The sequence below is a fragment of the Lethenteron reissneri genome, chromosome 46 (genome assembly GCF_015708825.2).
Source record: "Lethenteron reissneri isolate LAM-NWPU_2019-01 chromosome 46, ASM1570882v1, whole genome shotgun sequence".
Classification (NCBI taxonomy): domain Eukaryota; kingdom Metazoa; phylum Chordata; class Hyperoartia; order Petromyzontiformes; family Petromyzontidae; genus Lethenteron; species Lethenteron reissneri.
The window spans coordinates 3155166-3178726 of NC_083824.1; the positions used below are offsets into that span (position 1 = coordinate 3155166).

At 53.7% G+C, this 23561-nt stretch overlaps 1 protein-coding gene across 1 annotated transcript in view; it reads left to right on the forward strand.

Annotated features, from left to right (window-relative positions):
• The window catches only part of LOC133354093 (solute carrier family 12 member 2-like), a 125725-nt gene that overhangs the window by 60958 nt on the left and 41206 nt on the right, over window positions 1-23561 (forward strand). The window contains 5 exon segments of the mRNA XM_061570665.1: window positions 10562-10657; window positions 15798-15937; window positions 18558-18668; window positions 19959-20070; window positions 22946-23073. Coding sequence (XP_061426649.1) covers window positions 10562-10657; window positions 15798-15937; window positions 18558-18668; window positions 19959-20070; window positions 22946-23073 — 587 coding nt within the window.

Genomic DNA, 23561 nt, shown 5'->3' on the forward strand with positions numbered 1-23561 from the left:
TGGGTGAGGGGGGGGGGGGGGTCTTCGCTGTAGTCGCTAGGGGGCTGCAAAAATGTCCTGCCCTGGGATCAATATCGAGTCGGAAGGCAGCACACAATTGAGTCAAGGTCCCGAAAGCCCAGCGGGGTTAAGGCTTAGACAGTGCTTGGTGGGCACGGTGGGGTCGGTGGGCATGGCGGGTGTCGGTGTGCACGGCGGGGTCGGTGGGCACGGCGAGTGTCGGTGGGCATGGTGGGTGTCGGTGTGCACGGTGGGGCCGGTGGGCACGGCGGGGTCGGTGGGCACGGCGGGGTCGGTGGGCATGGTGGGTGTCGGTGTGCACGGTGGGGCCGGTGGGCACGGCGGGGTCGGTGGGCACGGCGGGGTCGGTGGGCATCCGCTGCTGGGTGGCAGCGTCCCCGGACTGTTGCGGGTTGTGTCGGGGCTGTTTATTTATTTATTTTCCCCACGTCGGTCTGTGGTTGGGAGGTGGAGGCGGGGGAGGGTTTGGATGACGATGGGAGCATGTGGATTTGTAAGTGATATTAATGAATTATCGCACCGCCGGAGGGGAGTCGTGCACATGTCGGTTAATTTGTGTAACCGTCTTTAAATAATATTGGCCCTCTCACATTTGCACAGTGTTGTGTGCCGAGGATTAACAAACCTACAGATCTGTGTCCACACAGATCTGTAGGTTTGCCGCCGACAGCGTGGGACAGAGTTTCAAAAGTACGAGGCGACGCTTTTCAAAGCGCATCCAAGTCATGAGGAAGACCGATTGGAATTTGTTCTCCTCAAGGATCTCCCCCCCACCCCATTCCCCCACTCCCTCCGCCTAGGCAATAGACGGCTAATTGATTTAAAGTCGATTCCTACCGTCACATTGTTAAAGTGCCATTTATTTGAAATACATTTTTCAAATGTGACGTGAATGCCACCGCGAGTCTAATGGGACCAATCGGATAGCAACGAGCAAAGCAATTCGTTCAAATGAGATGGAAAAATATGCGATTTTTCTTGATAACGGATCGTGACCCCCCCCCCCCCCTCCCCCACTGGGCGTGTTCGGTGCCTCGGAGCGGCCGTACCGGGTAATTGCCGAGTGCCGGCTCCCGCAAGCTCGGGCACAGTCGCCCTGACTCTCTGCGGACGTTGGTGCGACACGGAGCGGCGTGGACACGATGGTGGTGTTGGTGGTGTTGGTGGTGGGAGCGGCATTATCTTTTCATCGGTTGCGTAACGCTGTGTGGAAGCTACCTGGTCTGTCGCTCCGCACGAAGCTTCAGGTCTTCTTGGCCTCAGTCATTCCCTCCCTTCTCTACGCTTGCAAAACGTTGACCCCCCTAATGGAACATCTTCCACGGTTAAAAACATTTAGGCTGGCCTGCCTACGATTCATTTGGTTTTAACCAGGCAGGATTGTGTGAGGAGCTCACAAATCCTATCGGTGAGCTCCTCCGGCAGGCAAGGCTGCGTTGGCTGGGTCATGCAACCCGCATGCCCAGCCACCGCATGCCTAAACAGCTTTTATTCTGCCGGATCGAGGGGGCTAAATGGTCGCGGCACGGGCTAGAGAAGAGATGGAGTGATGTGGTATAGGAGGATGTGGAGCTGAGTGGACTTGCCAATGACTGGTACCAGCAGTGTCAAGATCGGCCTCTGTGGAGGAGGCTCGTGAAGGACGCAATTGGGCAGTTGGAGGCAGTCGCCCTCCAACAACAATGGAGGGTGGAGGAGCGACGCTCACAACAACGAGCGGCGCGCCGGGTGGCTAAAGCACAGCAAGTTGGCACAGTAGGGGGCACAGGTGGTGCATCAACCAGCCATCTGAGTCAGTCGACCCGTGGCACCTGGGTCTGCCCCGTGATCTGCTGCCAGCGGGCATTCGACACTTCACGTGGCCTCAAGGTGCACATAGCCTGGCACAAGCGTCGTGGTAACGTCACCGCCACTTAGTGGCGAATGGCAGTTGTTGTTGGTGGTGGTGGTGGGGAGAGCCACTTCCACGGAGTGGTTTGCTATTCGCAACGAGGGGAGCAAATCTACAAACAACAACAATAATAATTATTGGCATGTTGTGTTTACTCGTCGGCTGTGTCGGGTGGTGGCGGTTTTCACGACACATTTATATATTTACGTGATCTAACCCCAAAAAAACTCTTATGAATAATTATTATCCGATGCCCTTGATTTGCCCCCAGGGAAGGCTCGCTGAGTTCGGTATTTTTTTTCAGAAGGGTCTTGCTACATTGGGATGGTTCATATAAAGACTTAATTCACTGAAAGCATCTTGACATTTAGAGGACTGCAGAGCCTGGGCAATCGTCGGTTGGGCTGGCTCATCGCCTGGCTGCTGCCTGCCAGCATGTGCGCTGTTCCTCTTGGCCTCTGAGCCATCCTCTCTCTCTCTCAGCCAGAGCTCTCTGAAAGCGAGAGAGAAAGATAACGAATGCCGTGCAGAGCGTTACACGTTTGAAATAATTTAGTTGAATTTCATTTACCAACGGTGTGTGGCATCGCGTGGGATGAAACCCACTGTGCACACGAGGGGATTGTACATCTTCACACGGCTGGATTCAAGTATCTGTTGCTAAACTGCCATCTCTCGCAGCCCTAGCCTGCAACACCCGATCTTATCCCCAGGCAGTTTCACATCCCCAAGTGCCAGACAGACCCCAACCTGCTTAGCTTCCGCGGTCCAACGAGATCCGGCACATTCGGGGGTTTTCCGCCGTCTTCATGGGCAAAACGATGACGGTAAAACACTTATCAATGTGACTAACGGTGAGTGGGAAAACAAATTTTGCAAACCCAAACTGGATGATTTGTTTTAAAGTAATAAATAAAAAATACAAATTGACTTCATCGCTCCAGTTACCCGCTCGCCTACGGCCAGTCGCCTGCTCGTCACTCTTCTATCGCTACGACCATGGTTACGTTTCCCGTGACCTTTACTCATTGATTCCTTCATACATGTTGCGATTTCGGCTTGCCACACTGACCACCATCATACTGCAGGACGCAACAATACACTCACCCACTCACTCACTCGCCCATTTACTCGCCAATTCACTCATGCACTCACCAATTCATTCACTCACACACTCATTCGCTCACCCATTCAACCATTCACTCATCCACTCACCCATTCAACCACTCGCCACACTGCAGGTCACAGCACTTATCTCTGTGCTTCTTCCCTCGCTCCGCTCCACTCTGAAATTCCCTTCCGTCGTCTCTTTCCCTCCTACAATAACAATCTTGTTCAACTCAAGAAACGTATTCGCCGGTATCCATTACAACGTTGGCAGTGCTCTTTGTTGCCGGCCGCTCGACGGTTTTGGGCCTTTGGGGTTCTGTGCTCGGCAAACTTAAAATGAAAACTAAAATCTGATGTCGACAGGAGGTGCGTTCCAAAGGGCTCTGCGTGGATTTCGAGGAGGCCGCCTTGAACCAGAGGTTCCGTCTGGGGAGGAAGCAACCGCAGCGACCTCGGCAGTTGACGGCTGCGTATTTTGATGCAAGCATGCCCCCCCCCCCACGCAGCAGGCTCGCATCATAAATCGCAGGAGGTGCCCGCGAGATTGGAACAAGGTCGCCGCAATTTGGCGGAGCCCCCGATTCGCCACTAATCGACAACCCGGTGGGGGGGAGGGGGGCGGTGGAGAAAATGTAAGATAAATTGCCGAGCGTCAGGACGTTTTTATGTGGGCGTTTATCGCGAGAGCGATCGCAGAGCGCGCGACGATTCCACGGCCACGATCGCAGAATGACAACCCGCGAGGTTCGCGCCCACCTGATGCCGCCGGATCTCGGACGCTAAGCTAGGTTAGACCTGGCGAGCACTTGGATGGGTGACCTACACCCAGGGCTGCGAGGTGGCCTGCGGATGGCAGCGTTGATTTGTTACCCCCCCCGTGGTGTGCGTGATGGGTTTTCTCCCATTTCTTCCCACATGCCAAATAAATATCCATGTCATCGGTCAAATATCCAAAATTCAGGATCCTTTTAAAAGAGTTTTGAGACTCGGTGAGGCTTTCCTGAGTCACTAATCGGCACTGTTATTACTACTTGGCATGGACATGGCAGTTTTTATAAAATGTCTGAGTGTAATAACCGTGTAGCTGTTTACGAGTGTTGCATTGCCATTTTTAATGGTTGGATTTGCTGTCTAACACACGTATGCATACACACACGAAGACACAGATCCCCCATATAGCCTTACACAAACTGTTGGGGAAAGTGCTGTTAGCAAGGACCTATGATGGCTGGCACAGCACACGAGGGGATGGGTGGCCAAGTGCTCACTTGAGGTTGAGTCGACTTAGGGTAGGCCCAGGACCGGTTCAGATAATTGTTACTCGTGTTGACCGTGAACAGGAATCGAACTCGGGTGGTCGGGTTAGTAGCTCGGTGCGCTAACCGCTAGACTATCTTTCCCGCACGCACACATCCATCCATGCACACCGCAGAGGTTTAAGTGCAAAATACAGTAGGCGTACGATAGCGCTTTCACCGACTTAAGGCGATAAACAGATGCGTTTGCGCAGCGGGCAGCTTTAATTGGTAATGCGATTCATTAGGGAAAGGTTTCGGAGGTCTTGGTGAACGCCAATTAGGGCGCATGTCGGTGCCGAGCAGGGTTGGCGAGGTTTTTCTCGGATTTCTGTTGCTCCCTGGATTCACAGCGCCAGGCGTAGGGAGTGGAGGGATGCCGGCGGGTGGCGCCGGTGGCGCCGGCGGTGGCGGAGGAACACCGGAGGCAGCCGGTGGAGAGTGTCGCCAAGTGGCTCCAATCACGGCATTTATCCGAGATGCGTCGTTGCTATGGTGGTGCGGGCACTCGCGTGGAGGTGGCGCGTGAGGCGTTTAACGGGAAGCGGTGGAGTTGTCGCTGTGGGGCCTTGCGCGCCCCTCGCGCACTTCTGAGACGGCCATGACTATTTTGTATGCGAATCATCGTTTTTTATTCTTTAATTCGCGTTTTTTTTCCTCCCTTCCTTAAACGAGAGGCGATTTTACGCCGACGGGGGAACCTTGCAATAGGCAGCAGCGCACGAGCGGCGCTCTCTGATCCGGGTTGTTGGCCAGTGGATGGGTAGTTGTAATTATGGGTAGTTGTAATTAATATAATTACGGTGCAGTAAGGCCACTCCTCTTGTCCCTGAGAAAGTGGGGGGTGAATCTCACGGATCCCGTCTGTAATGTAAGCGAGGAACCGCTCGCGAGTCGGACACCCCCAGCTTGGTTGTTCGCCCCTTCACGTGCGGCACGAACCAGCCTTTGCGTGGCGCCCTCCCCTCCCGCGCCGCCCTCTCGCACCCTCTCGATAACGGAGCCATACGTAGCCGCGGTGAGAATCTAACACGGCCACCCGCTTTAGATTATGATGGCGCCCAGCGCGTTATGGTGGTTTTTGAGCCTTCAAAGCCAGATTTGACAATTAAGCCACGATTGAAATTAGAGATGGAGCGGCGAGAACAGCTCTGTCGGCGCATCGCGAGACGGCTTTGCAGCAGATAGATCATAGCCAAGGACGATGACGGCGGGGTTTGAAATAGAAAGCGAACGTCAGGCACGTGTCATCGTCGCGTGTGTCATCGCCCGCGAGCACTCAATCATTTATGACTATGGGATTGGCGTACGTACAGTGGCCGATGGCGGGGCGGCAGCATCTCGTCGGGAGCGGAGCTTGTGGTTGCTAGGAGACCGCTCGGCTCAATATGCACACTATGTGCACGGCACGATCGTGCGAGGGGCTGTTTTGCCGCTAAGGTATCAGGTTGCGTGCAAGTTTTTTTGTGCTGGCGGTGAAACTGTAGCCCGCCCCAATCCTCCTGGCCTCAGGACCCGCGCTCTGCGCAAACGCAGAGATATCATTTTCAGCCCCCCACTGCTAAACCGGCGAGCGATATCTGTCGGCCGTGCACCTGAAGGTTTCGGCCCCCGTGGTGAGCTATTATTAGCCGAGCCCTCTTTTCCTGTCCATCCGTTTCCAGCGCCCGCTGTGGCCGGAAGTCGTTGCGTTTTTTTGTCTCAAAATCTCAAGGTCGGAGCCGGGATAGAGCCGAACGGAGCAGGGACTCCATCGTGCCTTCGTTTTTTCATGTTTATCTTGTGCGACATTTTTAGGGGTGCGACAACGCCATCGGTTCACGGATTTGACGTCCATCGATTACGGCTCGCAATGCACGCGTTGACTCGCTCGTCTGAGGGATGGGCGATTTGCGATTTGTGGATGCCGCGCGCAAATGATGCGACGGTGTTGCGTTGGTGCTCGCGTGAAGTCGGGCAAATTTACTCAGAAAATGAGAAACAATGCAAACAAGGCTGTGAACATTAAACAAAGAGCAACAGGCTGATGACATGATTGGCAGGCCTGAATAGCGACGAGAGCCTGTTTTGCCGGCGGTTCGTAGACGTCCAATTGTTTTTAACGAGCAGATGCACTCGTGTGATGATGATTCTGCCCGCCCCACCGCCAGCTGGTGGCCACTCCCGCCCGCCTGCCGTTCCTCGCAAAAAAAAAAACACGGCGCTAAAACGATTCCCCGAACGGGCGAGAAATTTGGCGCCCGCGCAACGACCACTCGGCAAAATAATTAAGAGCTGGAGCCACAACACGGCCGCACTTGGCACGCACGGATGGCAGAGCTCTTGGAGAGTGTTGGCTCCCGCTCGCGACAAACTCCGCGATCGTTGTTCGCGGGGCAGCGACTGTCGCCGCGTGTTCCCGTTAATCGGGACCCACGAACTGCTTCTGCCTGCTTTTTTTGCTGCGTCCAAAATTGGGTTGCGTTTTTTTGTTGTTGCACTCTACCATCGTTCTGGCTGTGACCAAATCAGTGGGAATGCGCCCGATAATCCGCCCGATTTTTTTTTCCCCCCTTTTTCCCTTTTCTCTTCTCCCACGAGCCAAGCGAGGTTGAGCTTGCAACTTGGTCGGATCTACAGATGCCGGCCTGCAAATGAGCACGTGATTTAGCATTGGCAAGGCTCCGGGTGCGAGAGGCGAGGATATGGTGATGCAGGAGAGTTGGAGTTGTTATTTGCAAGCAACGTGTAGAGGTGTGTGTGTGTGGGGAGTGGTGACATGGTGGTTGGCGCACCGTAATACAAACCCGGCAAACAGAGTTCAATTCCTGGCAATGGCTCGCATTGACGGCAAGTGATATATGAACTGGTTCTGAACCCCCTCCCACTTACCCCCACCCCCAATCCCTTCTTAAAATCCGCACTGACCAGAGCGTGAAGTGTGTTCAAGCGACATCCATGACCGACATGGTGAGAGGGGGGGGGGGGGGCATTCATCCAGCAGTGGCTTGACAAACGGCTGTGAATGATTATCTGTTGTCGATGCAGGTCGCTGTCTGCAAGGTGGTCTGGAGGACTGCTCCTCGACCACGCCAACAATTTCAGTGGTTAACACGTGGCGCCCTTTGTGGCACAAATCTGCCCCCCAAAGTGCCATCACATCATGAAACAGTTTAAAACGATAATAAAAATATCACGACGTTTCGATCGCAACACAAACAATCATCTTCGACACAAGCAATCGTCTTAGATTGCTTGCGTTGCGATCCATAGAATATGTATTCCGGCATTCACGAAAGCTTTAAGTCGAGTTTAAAACGAAATAATGAAGTTGTGGCTGAGGTTATTTTCACTGGTAGTTTGCTTAATCTCCCCCCCCCCCCCCCCACGGCGCTGTTTACTTGATCAACCGTTTTCGATATCTCCCCTCCGCACGTGCCACGAGCCCCGTTGGAAAATCGTACAGCGGATAGGTGCACGGTGGCGATGGAGCTGCCGAATCCCAATGAGGTCCTCTTGCTACTCGCTGTTATTTCTGTTGTTATGCAAGCGTGCGCAAATGTCACTCATTGTTTCGAGTGGCGGTCACGTGGAGGAGGAAGATTGCCGGGGTGTAAACAATGGCCCCCGTGTGTGCGACGTTCTCTTCCCCTGCGAGAGAGCCACGTCTCAGATCATTTTCCCGGCCTAGGTAACATGACCTCGGCTATTGGCTGATAACCCTGGCCCAAGGCCCAGGCCGAGATCATACATATATATATAAAATGTACATACAAAACATCTACACTTTTTTTCTGTAGTTTTTTTTCTTACCAGCAACTGTAGAATGTCAACAAAGGTCATCAAAAGAGCATCGCCGCCTTCTTCGTGAACACCGCTGCCTTATTAGAGCGTGTCAACAAAGGTGTTGTCTCATTATACGGCTCTCATTTAACAACCGGTAGAGCGGTGGCACAGCGGTTAGCGTGCTCGGCCATGAACCCGGCGATCCGAATTTGACTCCCGGCCACGGTTAACACCGGTCACGAGCAATATTGGAACTGGTAATTAAAACGCCGCCGTAATTGCCGCACGCCGTTGGTGATCGCTCGGGCTTTTCGTTTGACCAAAGTTGTGCGCGCTGCCAGTGTAGCAGCCGAGGTTGAGTTGATTCGTTAAACGGACGGTCCCGTTTTTTTAGCGATCGGCCCGGCCATTTTACGAGGGCGATTGGTGGTGCTGCGTGACCACAGCGGCAAAAAAAAAAAAGACGGAGACATCGATATTGCAGAGAACGAGTGCAGGGTCCTCAAGGAATATTTGCACGGCCAAAAAATGAGGTATTTAACGGTCGTAAACGAAACGCACGCAAATTATGAACAAAAAAACGCGTGCGAATATTACATGACGAGGCGGCAGAAAAACGTAGGTACACGTGCGAGTTTGCTCAATATTTTTAAGTTTTGACAGTGACATAAGCAATCGCGAATCGAGAAAGACAGTGCAAACTGCCGTCCTAAGTAAGAGTAGCTCTTTGTAATAACAGACGGGACCTTTTTCTTGACACCCTGCATCTGGCGAACCCTGAGGGGGGGGGGGGGGGGGGGGGAGAGTTTGTCGAGGTTTGGTGGTAAGTACGCACGTGTCACGCTGTCAATAATGGTGGCGAGGGGGTTTCGGCGGCAATTGCAGAAAGTGGCCGGAGGGGATGGCAAGGAACCCGAGAGTGGTGCAGGTGCCACGCCTGCCGTGTACTATTCGGAGCGTATGTCATTGTCTGGTTTTAGCGATGGGCAGTGTTAATTACAAGTACGATTTTAAGTGTGTTCGAAGTGCGTTTTATTTTGTCGATTTACTCTGACTTTGATGTGGGGACCAGTGGTCTCCCAATCAACCCTCAAGACGTTTTTCGAGGACCGCCGGGCGGCAAAAAGTTTGTGCAGATGCTAAATGAATAGTTCATACAAGAATTCTCCGCGAGCCACTTTGCCCCAAGGTACTGCGGGGCCCACCGATGAGTGGCCCGCGGTTGCGAACCACCGGTGTAGACACAATGCCTGGTTGCCACTGTTGTTGTGTATTACTGAAATCTGAAATGTAAAAAAAAAAAAAGAAAAGTGATTGAATATTATGAAAGTACATTGCATAGCTTTGTTAAAAAACCTTTAAAATGTTGCCTTAAATTTGATGTGCGCGTGTAATGCAAAAGCGTAACTGTGCGCGTCATCTCGACTTTGTGGTGAAACCGCTGCTGCAACACTCATCGCTTTTCTGCCTGCGTGCGCGTGCTTGCAGGTGCGTGTGTGTATGCGTGTGGTGTACCGTGTGCCGTTCGGCAGTGCTTGATGCTGGCCTTCCTTCCGCAGGCCTTGCCGCCACCATAATTCTGCTGGCTACCCTGGTAACCACAATCACAGGGTTGTCCACCTCCGCCATTACGACCAACGGATTTGTGCGAGGAGGTAACGAGCCGGCGTTGGCCGCTGTGTTTCCTGTCGTCCACCCCCCCCCCCCCCCTTCCAACCCCGTCGGTGTGCGAGATCGTTTTGGGCGATCCTCTCTGATTCCGTCTCGCCCGCTTGTCTTGTCTCTTCGTCTCGTTTTGTCCCTTCCGTTGTTGCCTAGTGGATCCCTCCACTTTCCGCCGTGCCGAATCAGAGACGCCGGTGCCGTCGTGTGCGTGTGTGTGCGTGCATGCGTGCACGTGTGTGAGCGTGCTGGTTTCCTCGAAAGACGCCGCGGTGCCGGTTTGGCCCCCGGAATCGCATCGGTGAAGCCAGGTGGGTAAAACCGTCCCTCTCCCTCCGCTGTCTTGCTCCGCGAGTAGCGACGACGAAGACCACGGCTGCCGTTCAGGACTGGCGGCGATCGTAAACCGCGTGGCTTGGCTCTCCCTCTCGCTCTCTCTCTCGTCGCGTCACCACGTCGGCAGGTGTTCTCGCCGGTGGCGATGGCGAGACGTGGCGTCCGCATCGCCCGGCACGCTCTTACAGGGGAGCACCGCGTGACCCGTTAACCGTGCAGCGTAGGCGTCCGCCCGCCCGCCCGCTCGCTTACGCAGAGGACCAGCGCGGTAAGGGTTCCGGGAGAAGGCCGAGGCCTCGCTGTTCCAGGTCCGGAGAGGCAAGCGGCGAAGTAAGCACCATTTGCAGGAAGGAGCGTCGGCGGCTGTGGTTGGCGCGGGCGATGGCACCACCACCAGCCGCTCTGCGTGAGGTAGGTGAGGTGGGTGAGGTAGGTGAGCTAGGCGAGGCCCCGTAAAGCAATGAGAGGGGCGCTGTTTCAGGTCTCACCATGGTCATCATCGTGATGAGCACGGTGGTGACGACCCTGACGTCCATCTCCATGTCGGCCATCTGCACCAACGGGAACATACGAGGAGGTAAGCGTGACCGCTCGCTCGGGCCACGGCTACACACGCCCGGGGCGGGCCCCGCCACGGTCCCGTGGCCCTACCGCGCGCTCCGCCACACCAGCGCTACTCCGGTAAACGAGGTCGGTTCTTCCCCCGGCACCCATCGTGATGCTTTCTCCCGCCGACAGTCGGCCGTGCTCTGCCGCGCGCCATAACTTTACGACACGAAGCCACTCGGTGTCTCAAACGGATTGTTCGGAACGCGCCGTCGGTTTCGACGGCCCGTTGTTGGCGGCCGGCGGGTGCTGGGCCGCACGAGGGAAAACATTCAAATTGGGAAAGAAAGGAATTAATAATAATAATACTTACTGAGTCATTAAAAATATTGTAAACTACATACACCTCCCTCGCTCGCTCCCTCCCTTTCTCCCTCCCTTTGGACCGCCCTAAATGATCAGACTTGGTCGCTTGGTCTTTCCAAATAGTTTGCACGCCAAATTGGAAATTTCATCAGCGGCATATCCTTAATTTTTGTGAGTGAATTTGATTCCAAGGCTCCTTTGTATTCCTCGTGACTAACGGGGCCGTGCGCCGCGACGCCCGTTCACCAGACTCCCCTGGCCGAGGCCGCACTGCACGGTCGGCTGTCGGCAGCGAAAGTGTTCCGCCCAATGAGATCGCCTGCTTGAGATTCTGCGGGTGTCGTGTGCACATTTTCATTTGTCGTTTTCAGTGTTTTCTTCTCTGTGCTTCTCTGTGTCGTGAGTAGGTTTTACATGTTTTGGGGGGGGGGGAGGGGGCTTGGGTGGGGAGGATGGGTGGGGGGGGTGTCTGGGTTGGCTGGGTGGCAAATTCCTAGCAATCAGATGCAGGTGGTGGGGTGGTTGGAGGAGGTACAAACAACGAACAGAAAAGAAGATTGGTTTGGAGTGGGAACTGTGGTTTCGGTGGAGCCCCTCCTGGGCTCCTTCCGTGTTTTGAGCGAATCGGCCACCGCTGCGGCGGCTCAGCCGGCGAGCGTCTCGGCTGTCTCCGCCGGACAGAGTTGACGGCATGGGGGTTGGGTTTGCTCGGCGTGTCTCGCGCTGCGACCACATCTCCGGCGTCGCTCGTTCCCTGCACCAAAAAAGCGTCCGCGCAGCGGGTTGGGATTCGCGCAGTGATGACTCTGCGGGCGTGACGTCGAGGCGTCGTGCGGAGACTGGGCACGTTTATCTGTAGAGAGGGTGAGAGAGCGAGAACGAGGCGGTCTGTCGTAGGCTCAATCGGCAATAAATAAATAAACAAGCAGGCAGGCAGGGAGTCCACAGCACAGAGGGCTGTGGGAAGGGAATTTCAGACTGGGGGCAGCTGAAGAGAAGAAGCGACCTCCGACCTGAGAGAAGAGAGAAGGTTGACGACTGGGGGACTTCGTCAGAAGGCCTTGGTTACTGGAGAGGAGAGTGCCTGGGGGAGAGTAGAGAGAGATGAGGGGAGCCGAGGTAGGAGAGTGCATGGAGAGATGTTGAACTTCTTTTGCACCTTACGTAGCCAACCGTGCCAATCGGAGGTACAGGGGAAGCACAGCAAACCAAACACAAGCAGCAGTTTTAAAGAAATTAGTTTTCAATGTAGATGTACAAGTAGAGTAGATAGGAATGAAAGTGGACAGGCGAGTACATTGGGTGGAGTAGAGCTAAGATTGCAGAGGGTAGGTGAGTGTGCGTGGAGGGGAGTAGAGCAAACGATGAGGGTGGAGAGGGTGGGGAGTTTAGCGAGATAAGGGGGGGGGACGGGGGGGGGGGAGAGGTGTCACTCTTGACGCACTCCGTTTCCTGTGGGAAATCTGCAGGGGTGCATCGTTCACGGGAGTAGTGACTCGTTCAGAGCCCCCCCATCATCGCTTTATTGCTCGCTGGGAAGAAGCGGTCCCAGTAAAAGTATGAAAATCATTAACTCTCGCCCACCTTTGCCCTCTAAAACAACACTGAAGAGATAATATTTAATCCATTTGGTCAGGGTTCACGCCGGATGCTCGCGACGGGCAGAACACACGGAAGCGTGCGGCTCGCGCGGCTCATGACGTGCCCCAGCGTCGTCCTTCAATTGACGGCCGCGTGCTTGGCCTCGCAGCTCGGTTTGGCTCGAGTTCTCTCATTTCTTGCACAAATCGGCAGGTGGCTAACTCTCCAAATAGCGCCGGTTCTTTTTTATTTATATTTTTTTACACAGCGCTATTCGCATGTGTTCGCAGCTTTATACGGACGAAAAACCCAAACCTGACCAAACCATGAATGAAGAAAACTGAATTAAACGCTAAACAAATAAAAGCACCTACATGGATGGGTAGGCAGGAGAAAATAAATGTGTTAAGGAGGGGCGTGAAATTTAACTGCAAGTTGAATTAAATTTCAGTTCATAGAATCAACGACTCGTTCAACTCCTGACGCGTACATTTATTTAACTAGATAAGAATATCAATAGGGATTTACAGAGACCCTTTTTACAATTGGATGAGAGAAAAATTGAGACCAGACATCTCGCTTTCAAGGGGAGATCTGGGTAGGAATAAGTACAGCGGTAAACAAGTACGCAAAAAATGAAAATTGGTTTTGAAGTAATTCTTGTAAAAATTCCAGACTTTTAAATGTATTATTATATTCACTGCCAGAGTTGAGTTGTTCGTGTCGTTTTGGATTAAGGCAGAACAATAACACTAATACATGAAATGAACGCCTGACTTGGCCAACAATAATTAAAGGGGCCTTAGCCCACGGTCACCGCTGCCAGCTTGGCTCGTGACTTATGGTCAACAATGCGTGCTTTTTGCTCGTCGCTGCATTTTTGCTTTTGGACCCAAAATATCGCAGCAACACTCTAATGAAGCTAATACGAGAGTGGCTCTCCGGGGGATTTGGCGCACAGCCGCGCCAAACCTCAGCCGCGCCAAACCTCAGCCTGGCCATGGACAAATAAGTTCTGTTTTTCTGTTGTTTGCTCGCGAAACGCCAGTTTCTCCAGAAGATGTCCACGGCCCGTGGCGATGGGGGGGGGAGTTACCCGAGTGTGAATAAGTAAATAAATAAATAAATCTCTTGGCCTAGACCAGGGGTCGGCAACCTACGGCTCCGGAGCCACATGCGGCTCTTTACGGGCTGCTTCTTGACGATATGTACGTATGTACAGTATGTACTCAGATGCATTGCGGCTCTTGAAATACTGAATTTTGTATCGAATTGGAAAGAAATGGCTCTTCTTGTTATTTTGGTTGCCGACCCCTGGCCTAGACGTAGACTACGGCTGGTCAAGATGAGCGATGTAAACTTTGCCGATGGCTTTAATAGAAATGTGCGTTCAGAGTATTTGGCTGCTTATACATTTCCACATGAGAAGCCACTTCGATGAGCTGTCGTTTGTGGCTAGGTCACTTTTTAAAGAGCGCTATATAGCTCAGTGGGCCTTACCTGGTAAAATATAAAATAGTTTCGTTTTTAGTTTAGTAATAGTTTAGGCAGTGGCAGTGGTAGGCATGAGCAAACAAAGCCAAAGGGTAGGATCCCATGCAGCTGAAGGGGCCCTGGAATCATGGTTTTAGCTGTATCATTCCACAGTGTTTGGTGGAAATTGATTATACTCCAAGCAAGGGACATGCGCAAAAAGGCAGAAGTCCACATTTACGGCCATTGCCGAAACATCCCCCATCCATAGTCACCAGCGCTGCGGTTTGTTGAGACCTCATCGCTGCGCAACACAGGGAGTCCATTTTAATTTTTTTGGCAGCACGAGCCGTTGCAAGATGACTCGACCGACCTTTGCCCTTGTGGCGGAGCTGTGCAAAAAAAATAATTGTCGGCTGAAAGAAAGTTTTTCAACTGCATGGTTCGGTTGCCGTGGAAACAAACGAGCGATCGGGCGATGGGCCCGTTAAATTTGGCCTGTGCACGTGGTCTGTGCCGTGACCTGCCCTGAGCTGCCCCCGCCGAGGTCGCGCGCAACGCGATTAGCGTGCGGACAGACGTCGAGATAATTGGACAACGGATCGACGGCACGCTCTCTCTCCCTCCTTTGCACGTGCATAATTGATGTGCTTCCCGCGCATTTGTGCGTGCGGGTGCTGACAGCCAGTGCCGGGCACGTGTGTCCACGGGCGTGGGGTCACATGGGTTCACGTGGGTCATGTCGCGGAGGGGGATGAGATGCCACGCACGACCTCCGACCTGCGGGGGCGTGGGCGGAGGTTTTTCTTAGCGCCACAGCCACCCTCTCGAGACGCGTTCTCGGGTTGCGCCGCGTGTTGTTCGCCGTGATGTCCCAAGTTTCTCTCCACGTGCCCGGGAGCTTCTTGAGGAATATTTCGCTTTTTGTTGGGCATCGTACCGAACAACAACAACAACAACAACACGCGGTGCAACGTGAAAGGACGTCTGAGTGCTGTGTAAACACAACCGCGGAAAGCCTGTGTGTTTGCACGGCCTTGGCACGCCCAGGTTAGCGGAGACCTCATGCCGATATTCACGGACCAGGTACTTCCCGCACAGGTACATCAGGAATGACGTAGAGTTGAGAAATAGATATATTCCAGAAGGTGTGTCCTCCTCCTCCCCAGAACTAAAACTTAGGATTTATTGTCTGATGACCATCGGAAAGATGTCTGGCTGGCATGGAAGAGCAGGCCAACATACGCTCCAGAGCAGCTCTCTGGATCGCCTTCTACGAGACGCTCTTCTGCCAGCAGTGGCAATGAGCAAGCGCTTGAAGGGCTGCTCCTCTGCATTATTCAATAATTCGAGGCATGCCGAATGCCTTCACATCAACACTGCCTGACCCCTGAGCTGACGCCCATGTGACTCCCACGTGACCCCTCCTGCGATGACCTCTGACCCCTGCTGTGCTGACCCCGTTGTGCGACACCGACGTTACCCCTGTCGTGCTGACCCCACGTGTAACCCCCACTTGACTCCTGCCATGACCCCCACTCAACCCCTCCTGTCGTGACCCCCACGTAAACCCCCTCCGCTGATCCCCTATCGTTAACCCCATGTAAACCCCTGCTGTGCTGACCTCCACGTGATCCATCCTGTGATGACCTCTGTTTGACCCTTGTTGTGCTGATTCCTTGCGTGACCCCCACGTGACCCCTGCCATGGCGACCCCCCCCTCCCGTGCGTGATGTGACACCTACGTGCAGGTGGTGCGTACTACCTGATCTCGCGGAGCCTGGGGCCCGAGTTTGGTGGCTCCATCGGCCTCATCTTCGCATTTGCCAATGCGGTCGCCGTGGCGATGTACGTGGTGGGCTTTGCCGAGACGCTGCGAGACATCCTCAAGGTGAGTTCCCCCACCTCCTCCTCCCCGTCGCCACCGCCATATTCCCAAATCGCATTCAGTTTTAGAAAAAGAAGGAAGTGAAATGGCGCGCACCCTCGGATTCCGTTACCGCTCGCCAGCTCGCGGTTGTCCCCAGAGACATAAGAGTGGCGCCGCGCGTGATGAGGTGACGTCCCCACGGCACCGGAGGTTCGGCCGGCGAGGGTCTCCTCTTCTCGCCGGGTTTTTGTTTTCACTCGGTAGTTTTGTAAATGGAGCCGCCTTTTGATTTAATTTTTCTCACTTTTTTTATCTCGAGTATTTGGCTGCTATAAATTTCCACGTGATAAGCCACTTTGTCAGGTTATCGTTTGTGGTCAGGTTGCTTGTGAAAAAAGAGCTCGTTAGTTGAGTAGTTTTAACGGCTAAACAATTATACTGGAATGTAATTTGTGTTGGATCATCTCCGGACGGGCGCACGGACAGAGTCTTTGCATTTCGGCTTTCGGCGTTGGCAAGGAAGCGCAATAGAAATCCTTAAAAAACACACCCAGAGGCGCCGAGGCCTCGAATGAGGAGTCTCGGCAGATGGCCTCGCATTGGAGCGCTGGCCGTGGTGCAAATTGAGAATATCTCTTCAATCAAACGATCGTAAATATCCCTGTAATCGAATTGCTGTGGCAAGTGTGTGGAGGGTAGATGAGCATGCGGTCACGCCTTCACTGGGAAATCCATCCTTTGCTCGCAGCTGTCTGCGAGCAAAGGATTGATTTCATCTCCACTCTGGACGCTCCTCTATTCCGCGTTTCCCTCCCTTGGCCGCAACTCCATCGTTAGTCCTGACCATCGGCCGTCGTCCCTTCTGGTCGTGCCGTGTCTTGCCCCAAGCACATCCTTACTTTTGTTAACAGTCAAAACGTTGTCTTTATGCTGCGCTGGTTTAAAAAAAAAATCAATCCATGTGCTCCACGTCGTCGTGTCTCGGTGTCATTCCAAGCGGGCAGCTCTCAATGCTTCTCAGCTCGTCCCAATTTCTTTGTCAACGTCCCATTGTTTTGATCCATACGTCACAGCAGGTAACAATGTAAATTAATTCCGTGCAATTCTCTTATCAACTTATGGATGAAGACCTCCCCACTCTGTGTCGGTGTGTTTTAAATGTTGTTAAGTTTTCACCAGGTAAGGCCCACTGAGCTGTATACCTCGTATTCAAAAGCGACCTGGCCACAAATGACAGCTCAACAAAGTGGCTTATCACGTGGAAATTTATAGTTGCAGCCAAATACTCTAAACGCACGTTGTTGATTCTAAATGTGGAGGGGAAAATCGGAGGACCTAGAGAAAAATCCACGCGACAACAGGGAGACCATGCAAACTCCAAATATACAGCAGGCGTCGGGGTCGGGATCGAACCCACGACCTCCTGTATACCAGGCGAGGTAATTAACATCTCGCCACTACCGCGCCCCTGCGGAGCCGCCGCGTGCTTCACCGCGCCGCTCCGTGTGGGGGTCGGTGAAGGCGCGAGGCGGGGCAGAGACGTATGTATGTACAGTACGTATGTATGTTGAAATTGTGTCAATCGCATTGCATTCAACTTTGTTTGTCCGTGGCACACCACGGGAAGGGTGAGTCCGTTGCCGTTCAAGGGCAGATCGGTGTGGGGGTAGGATCAGCAGGAAAGAGGAAGGGATGCCGGGGCGGACAGAGATGAGGGCACGGCTCAAGATGTACATATGTATGTTGAAATTCTTTCGCGCAGCACCTAGCCAACCGTGCTAATCGGCGGTGCGGGGGAGGAGCGACAAACTAACCAGCAGCGGCGTGGCTTTTATCAGTCGGCGCGCCGAAGATTGATTGCACAAAGCGGCAGCTGCGCGGCGTAATCGGAGCGCCACGCGGCGCAATGCGGAGGTGTAAAATTGCGCCGCATTATGCCCGCGGATTGCGTTGTAGCGCTGCACCCGGAACCCTGTCCCGAGGGCATGTTCAGCTGTCTCGTAAGGGACTCGAGGAAAATAATGGAATTGAGGTTCGGGAAATGATATTTTTACATTGAACGCTCCCCAACGAAGGACAAAAGCGTTTTGCGCATTATTAGCGCTGTCATCCATAGGTATGTAACGTGGCGGTAACGGTAACTATCGCCGTAAGAGCAAACGTTAGCGTATCGCTGTGTTTCTCTTGGGAGTTGCGTGGTTGAAATTCGGCCAACTTGAGCGTAGGGTTGCCCAAAACTTGACAGATAAAGGGTCGCCGTGTCCTTCACCTGAGAGTCGGTCACTCGCAACGGTCGATGCCTACAAAAGGTTATGGTTGTACTGTACTTCTATGCTCCCCCGCCTTCACTTACCAATGCGCACCTGACCGGCAGTGTCATTGACTGACGTTTGAAAACACAAAACCGACGCGGGGGCCTATTTTTAAATCCGAAATCGAGTTTTGGCCCCGACAGCCACCCGCCGTCGGGACTCCACATTGCGCCGCTAATTAAAATACTCCGAAGATGAACGTGGAGCATAATCCAACGTGGCGCGCGTGAATTTACCAAAACTTTCTATCCTCTGTTTGGAACGAAACGGGTAACAAGCCCCTGCTGCCGCCGCCGCACCTGCGGCTTTCTTCCCGAATTGTTTTGCAGGATAACAACGCGCTGATGATCGACGAGACGAACGACATCCGCGTCATCGGCGTCATCACCGTCATTTTGCTCTTAGGAATATCGGTGGCCGGCATGGAATGGGAGGCCAAGGTAACCATTTTTTTTAATCGGTGGAAATGTTTTGACTGTTTGTTGGGTTTTTTTTATCTGTTTGGCCAGGATGGTCCTCGCTGTGTCCAAGACTCGTTTTGTAAGAAGAGGTAGGGGGAGGGGGGTCCTGCTTTGCGGTGTTGTGACCACATTTTCTGGCCAGCTTGGTGAAGTATGGGCATCTCCCCCCCCCCCCTTCCCCTGGGATGGTAGTGCAGCTGGAAACTCGGTGCAGCAGTCTCGGCAGAGGTCTTCATCCAGCGGTGGATTGACCATAGCTGATTACAAACCCAGCGATCAAGGAGTAGCAATTTTACCCGTAATAAAGCCTAAATATTCTCATGAGCAAAAAATTTGCCTTTGACCAAATCGCCCCGAATCCCCCCTCACTCATCAGAGCTCCGAATCTAAGCAGGCATGAGCCTGGATGGTGCTTGGATGGGAAATCTCCGCACATGGCAGGTGTCTATATAGGCTCTAGACGTCAGCGGACGCAGGACAGCAAAACCCACTCTTCTACTGCGCTTCTATGCTCGTCGCCTTCACTAACCCGTACTCACGAGCGCGGTGAGCTAAATCTGGTCAAACAACCCCTGGGGAGGCCCTCATCCAGCAGTGGAGTGACAAACGGCTGCTCAGCTGCAACGAATACAACTTGATGCGCTCGGGACAATGCGGCGTTCGTGCCTCGTCGACTCGGGCCGGGTTTTCACCCCGAGAATAATCGCCGCTTTATGGAATCGAAGTAATGGATGCCGCGCGACGGAAGGTTTCTTCACCGCTGCTGTGGGGGTGGGGGTGCAGGGGGCGGTCTCTGTGAATGGCGCTCATTGAGGCTCTAGAGACCCGTGGGCGCGAGCGCGAGCGTGGCGGCTTCGCGATTTCATCACCTGCGTGAAGCCTCGTGGGTGATGCCTCGACAACAACAACAACCCTGGAGCGGGGCGCGACGCCCGTGGTGCCGGCCAGGAAGCGTGGCCGGTCGCGAGCCGACCGCCTCCACGCGGCGACCGCCATGCCCCAATCGCGGGCGGGGACGCTCGCCGTGGCGACCGCTCCTCCGACGTGTTTTGTCAGGTGGCGCCGCCGCACGTTGTCTCGCCACGATGCCCGACGTTTCGCCCCGCGTGCCGGGAGCCGCTTCACCACGAACCGAGTCGGCGTCACGCCGCTACAGCGGGCGACGGCACGAGCCGCGTGGCGAGTTGAGCGTCGCGCGCGAACGACGATCGCGCGGTAATGCCGGGCGCTAAGCCGCACACGCTTGCGCGTGACCGCTTGTCACCGCAGGCTCAGATCGTCCTCCTGGTCATCCTGCTGCTGGCCATCGCCAACTTCCTCATTGGCACATTCATCCCCCCGACCGAGGACAAGAAGAGCCGAGGATACTTTGGCTACCAAGGTGAGCGCCGAGAGGACGTCGCGTGTTTACCACCAGCGGCGTAGTGACGCACGTAGGTCAACTCGTCGATTTAAAAATCGACTCTGGCCGTGCACGCGTCCAAACGTCGGGCGTGGGATCCGACGTGGTTACGAATCGTGTACGGGTTTGTGAGGGGGGAGCGGTGGAGCGGCGATTGGCGCGCTGCGCTGTGAAACTCCGGCCCGGATGAGTTCGATTTCGGCCACGGCTACGTTTGAGCCGGTTCTGCCGCATTGGCCAGCATGGTGACGTAATGGTCAGACGGCTACCAGTGACCAGCATGGTGTGGGTAGGGAAGGCCTTTATCTGTATTAGGGTTCCACTTAATATCCACGTGGGTAGGTGAAGTTTCAGTTTTTTTCTGGATCGCACCTGTCTTCTTGATTTTTGACGTTGGGTGTAAAAGTCGGCAGCCGAGTGTCACCCGGGTGGGTTCCGTAATCTCTCTCCAGGTTGCTCCATAGATCCTCTCTTCCTGTCTACGGCCATGCCTCTACGATGACTCTGTACGTGCGTTGACTGTTGTGCGTTTTTCAACTTTGTTGACCAACCGGTACATTTTGCAGTGGCTTTGGTTTTTAAAAGGCAATTGAATAAGACCAGGAAGCTTGACTTTGAAGTAACAAAGTTAAATTTTGAATGGCACCCTAGGCTGCAGATAATTACATCTTAAATTATCGATGGCTTATATGATCCCACAGCCACGAGACGTGCGACATTCTCTCCGCATTGTACAATGTCGCTATTCTTGGATTCGTTTGCGACGCTTAATCGTGTCAATCGCACTGCATGAAACTTTGTTTACCCATGGCACACCACGGGAAGGGTGAGTGGTAGAGTCCGTTGCCGTTCAAGGGCAGATAGGTGGGGGGTAGGATCATCAGGAAAGAGGAAGGGATGCCAGGATGGAAGCCCCGAAGACGGACAGAGAGGAGGGCACAGCTCAAGATGTACGAGTGTTTGTTGAACTTCTTTCACACACCGTAAGTAGCCAACCGCGCCAATTGCAGGTGCGGGGGAAGGACAACAAACTAAACACAAAAAGAAGTCGTAAAGAAATGAGTTTTCAATCTAGATTTGAAAGTGCCATAGCTCCAGCGGCGTCCTAATATCGGAAGGAAGGGCGCATCTGAAAGCGGTCGACACAGTTGACCTTTGTTGTTCGATGGTGAGCCACAAGCCGCTGTTGCGAGGATGGCCGAAGTTTGCGTGATGGGCCATGCCCCTTTGACGAGAACAGCCAAGGTATTGTGGCTCATTTGTGGCAAGCACTTTGTGTGTAATGAGCGTGATCTTAAAGAGCGACCAGAGGTGAGCTGTGCGGAGGGAGCGGTGTCGATTTTCACTGCGGGCGGAGAGAGGGGAAGCGTTCAGAATGTGGGAGGCCACACACACAAGTCGTGTCATTTAAGGGAGGCTTGCGCTGATTTATTTTGAGAGACTTGTAAGGAGAATCATTCGCACCTGGTTGGTTATCTGCATCCTTATTTGGGAAGACTTTTCAAAGACGGAATTTTGTTCGTGCAAAGCGCGCATGCCACTCGACGGGATTGCTTATGCGTTCAAGAAGAGCACGGATGCTCGAAATATGTCTGTGATTGCGTCACGTCGGCATTTCGCAATGGCATTTGGCGATAGCACATAAAGGTCTGATCGGCCCCAGTGAACGAGTGAATGAATGGCGTTAGTTTATACAGTGAAGCTATTCATGTGCCGATGAGATCAGGAGATTAAAGTTTAAATGTTTACAGGTTACGGCGAGTGCGGGGAATGATTTCAAAACCCAGGAGCCATAGAATGAGCCCTGTAACAGCAACTCTTGTAAGGCCCCAGAGGGCAGCAGCAGCGGTGCCCGAGGGTTGGGTTGTTTTTACCTTTCCTCACTTCTCTTGGGGAATCGACGGTCGTTGACCACCCTGGGCGACCGCTTTTTCGCGACCAATTTACGACTCTCCGACAGAGCTGGCCACTGTGTGCGCCGAGGGTCGCGGCACCAAGCGACCGCCCGGTGGTGGCAGGCGGTGGTCGTGGGACCGGGCCGACGAGCGCGGGGGGGGGGGGGGGCTCCTTTTGGGCGTTCCGTCGCCAGGAGGGACCGCCACCGGCCCTGCGACATTTCTTTTTGCTTCTCTTGCTGTGCTTTATTTTAGATTTGTTTTGCTTCTTTCACTTTGGTGCCCCCCCCCCCCCCCCCCCCCCAGGGTGACTCTTGCAAATGAGACTTTTGTCCTGGCCTTTTGAGGTCTCACCCCCCGTTATAGGCACACAAATGGTGAAGGTGGAGCCCTGCGATTGCTTGCTCATGCCACCGTTTGGCCAAAGGGCCTCCGCTAAAGGGGGAGATCTGGAGGGTATTTTAGGCCTACGCTTTGATGCTGGACAGACGTCTTGCAAGAAGGGGGCCATACCCACACTTTACCCCACCACCACACACAACCTACCCGATTGACTAATTGTGGTGCAGGTGGACGGACAGAAGTGGTGGGGGAGATTTAAGAAACTCGCCCTCATTGTATGAACTGCTGTCCATAGGCTTGGCGCCACCTTCTCTTCCCATTGGACGGTAACGGCCCCTGTGGCGTTACTACACAGAGACCAGGGCTTTGTGCGGCGCGTTCCAAATTTGCGGGACACGCAAATTGCTCGGGTTGGAGAAACGCACGTCGCAATCGTCATCCCGCCCCCCTGAGAATCTACCGCAGACCGCGCCTGTGAACTTTACAGCCTCGGTGACGAAAGCCTTGCGCTGTGAGTTGGGCACGAATAGCAGGCGTACTCGTGAGTTTTCTGTTGATGACGACGAGCGCACACACCCACATTGACCGTAGGCTCGTGTGTTCGTTTCTCCTTGCAGCGAAAGTATTTTCGGAGAATATGGGCCCCGATTTCCAAAACGGAGAAACCTTCTTCTCGGTGTTCGCCATCTTCTTCCCGGCGGCAACCGGCATCCTGGCTGGGGCCAACATCTCCGGGGACCTCGCCGTGAGCTCCTGCGTGCACACGCATCATCCTCATCGCGATCCTCATCATTGTCGTGTCCATCATCGTCGTCACGATCCTCCTCTTATTCATCATCAGGTTCATCATCACCTTCATTATCTTCATCATCATCCTCATCAGCCTGGATGAAGTCGTCCTCCAGCTGTGGCCGTCCCTCACGGTCTCAAGATACAACGATCCTTCTAATTCCCGCTTTCCTCGCTCCATCTCCGCGGGTGACGTCGACTCTGAGGTGTTTTCTTCTTTGGCTGCCGCTCTGTCATCCGTCTTGACCACGCAGCAATCGACCGTTGTAGCCATTATGCGTCCCGCCCTCGACCGCATTCAAACCAATGTCCGCAAGAGGAACACACGGACCAGAAATGCGCCCAATGCATGCATTGAATTGTGGATGTACGAAACAACCGTGTGTGCGATCAATGAAAGTTCTACGCAAACGCATCTTCGGGTTAACGATGCGAACGAGAGAC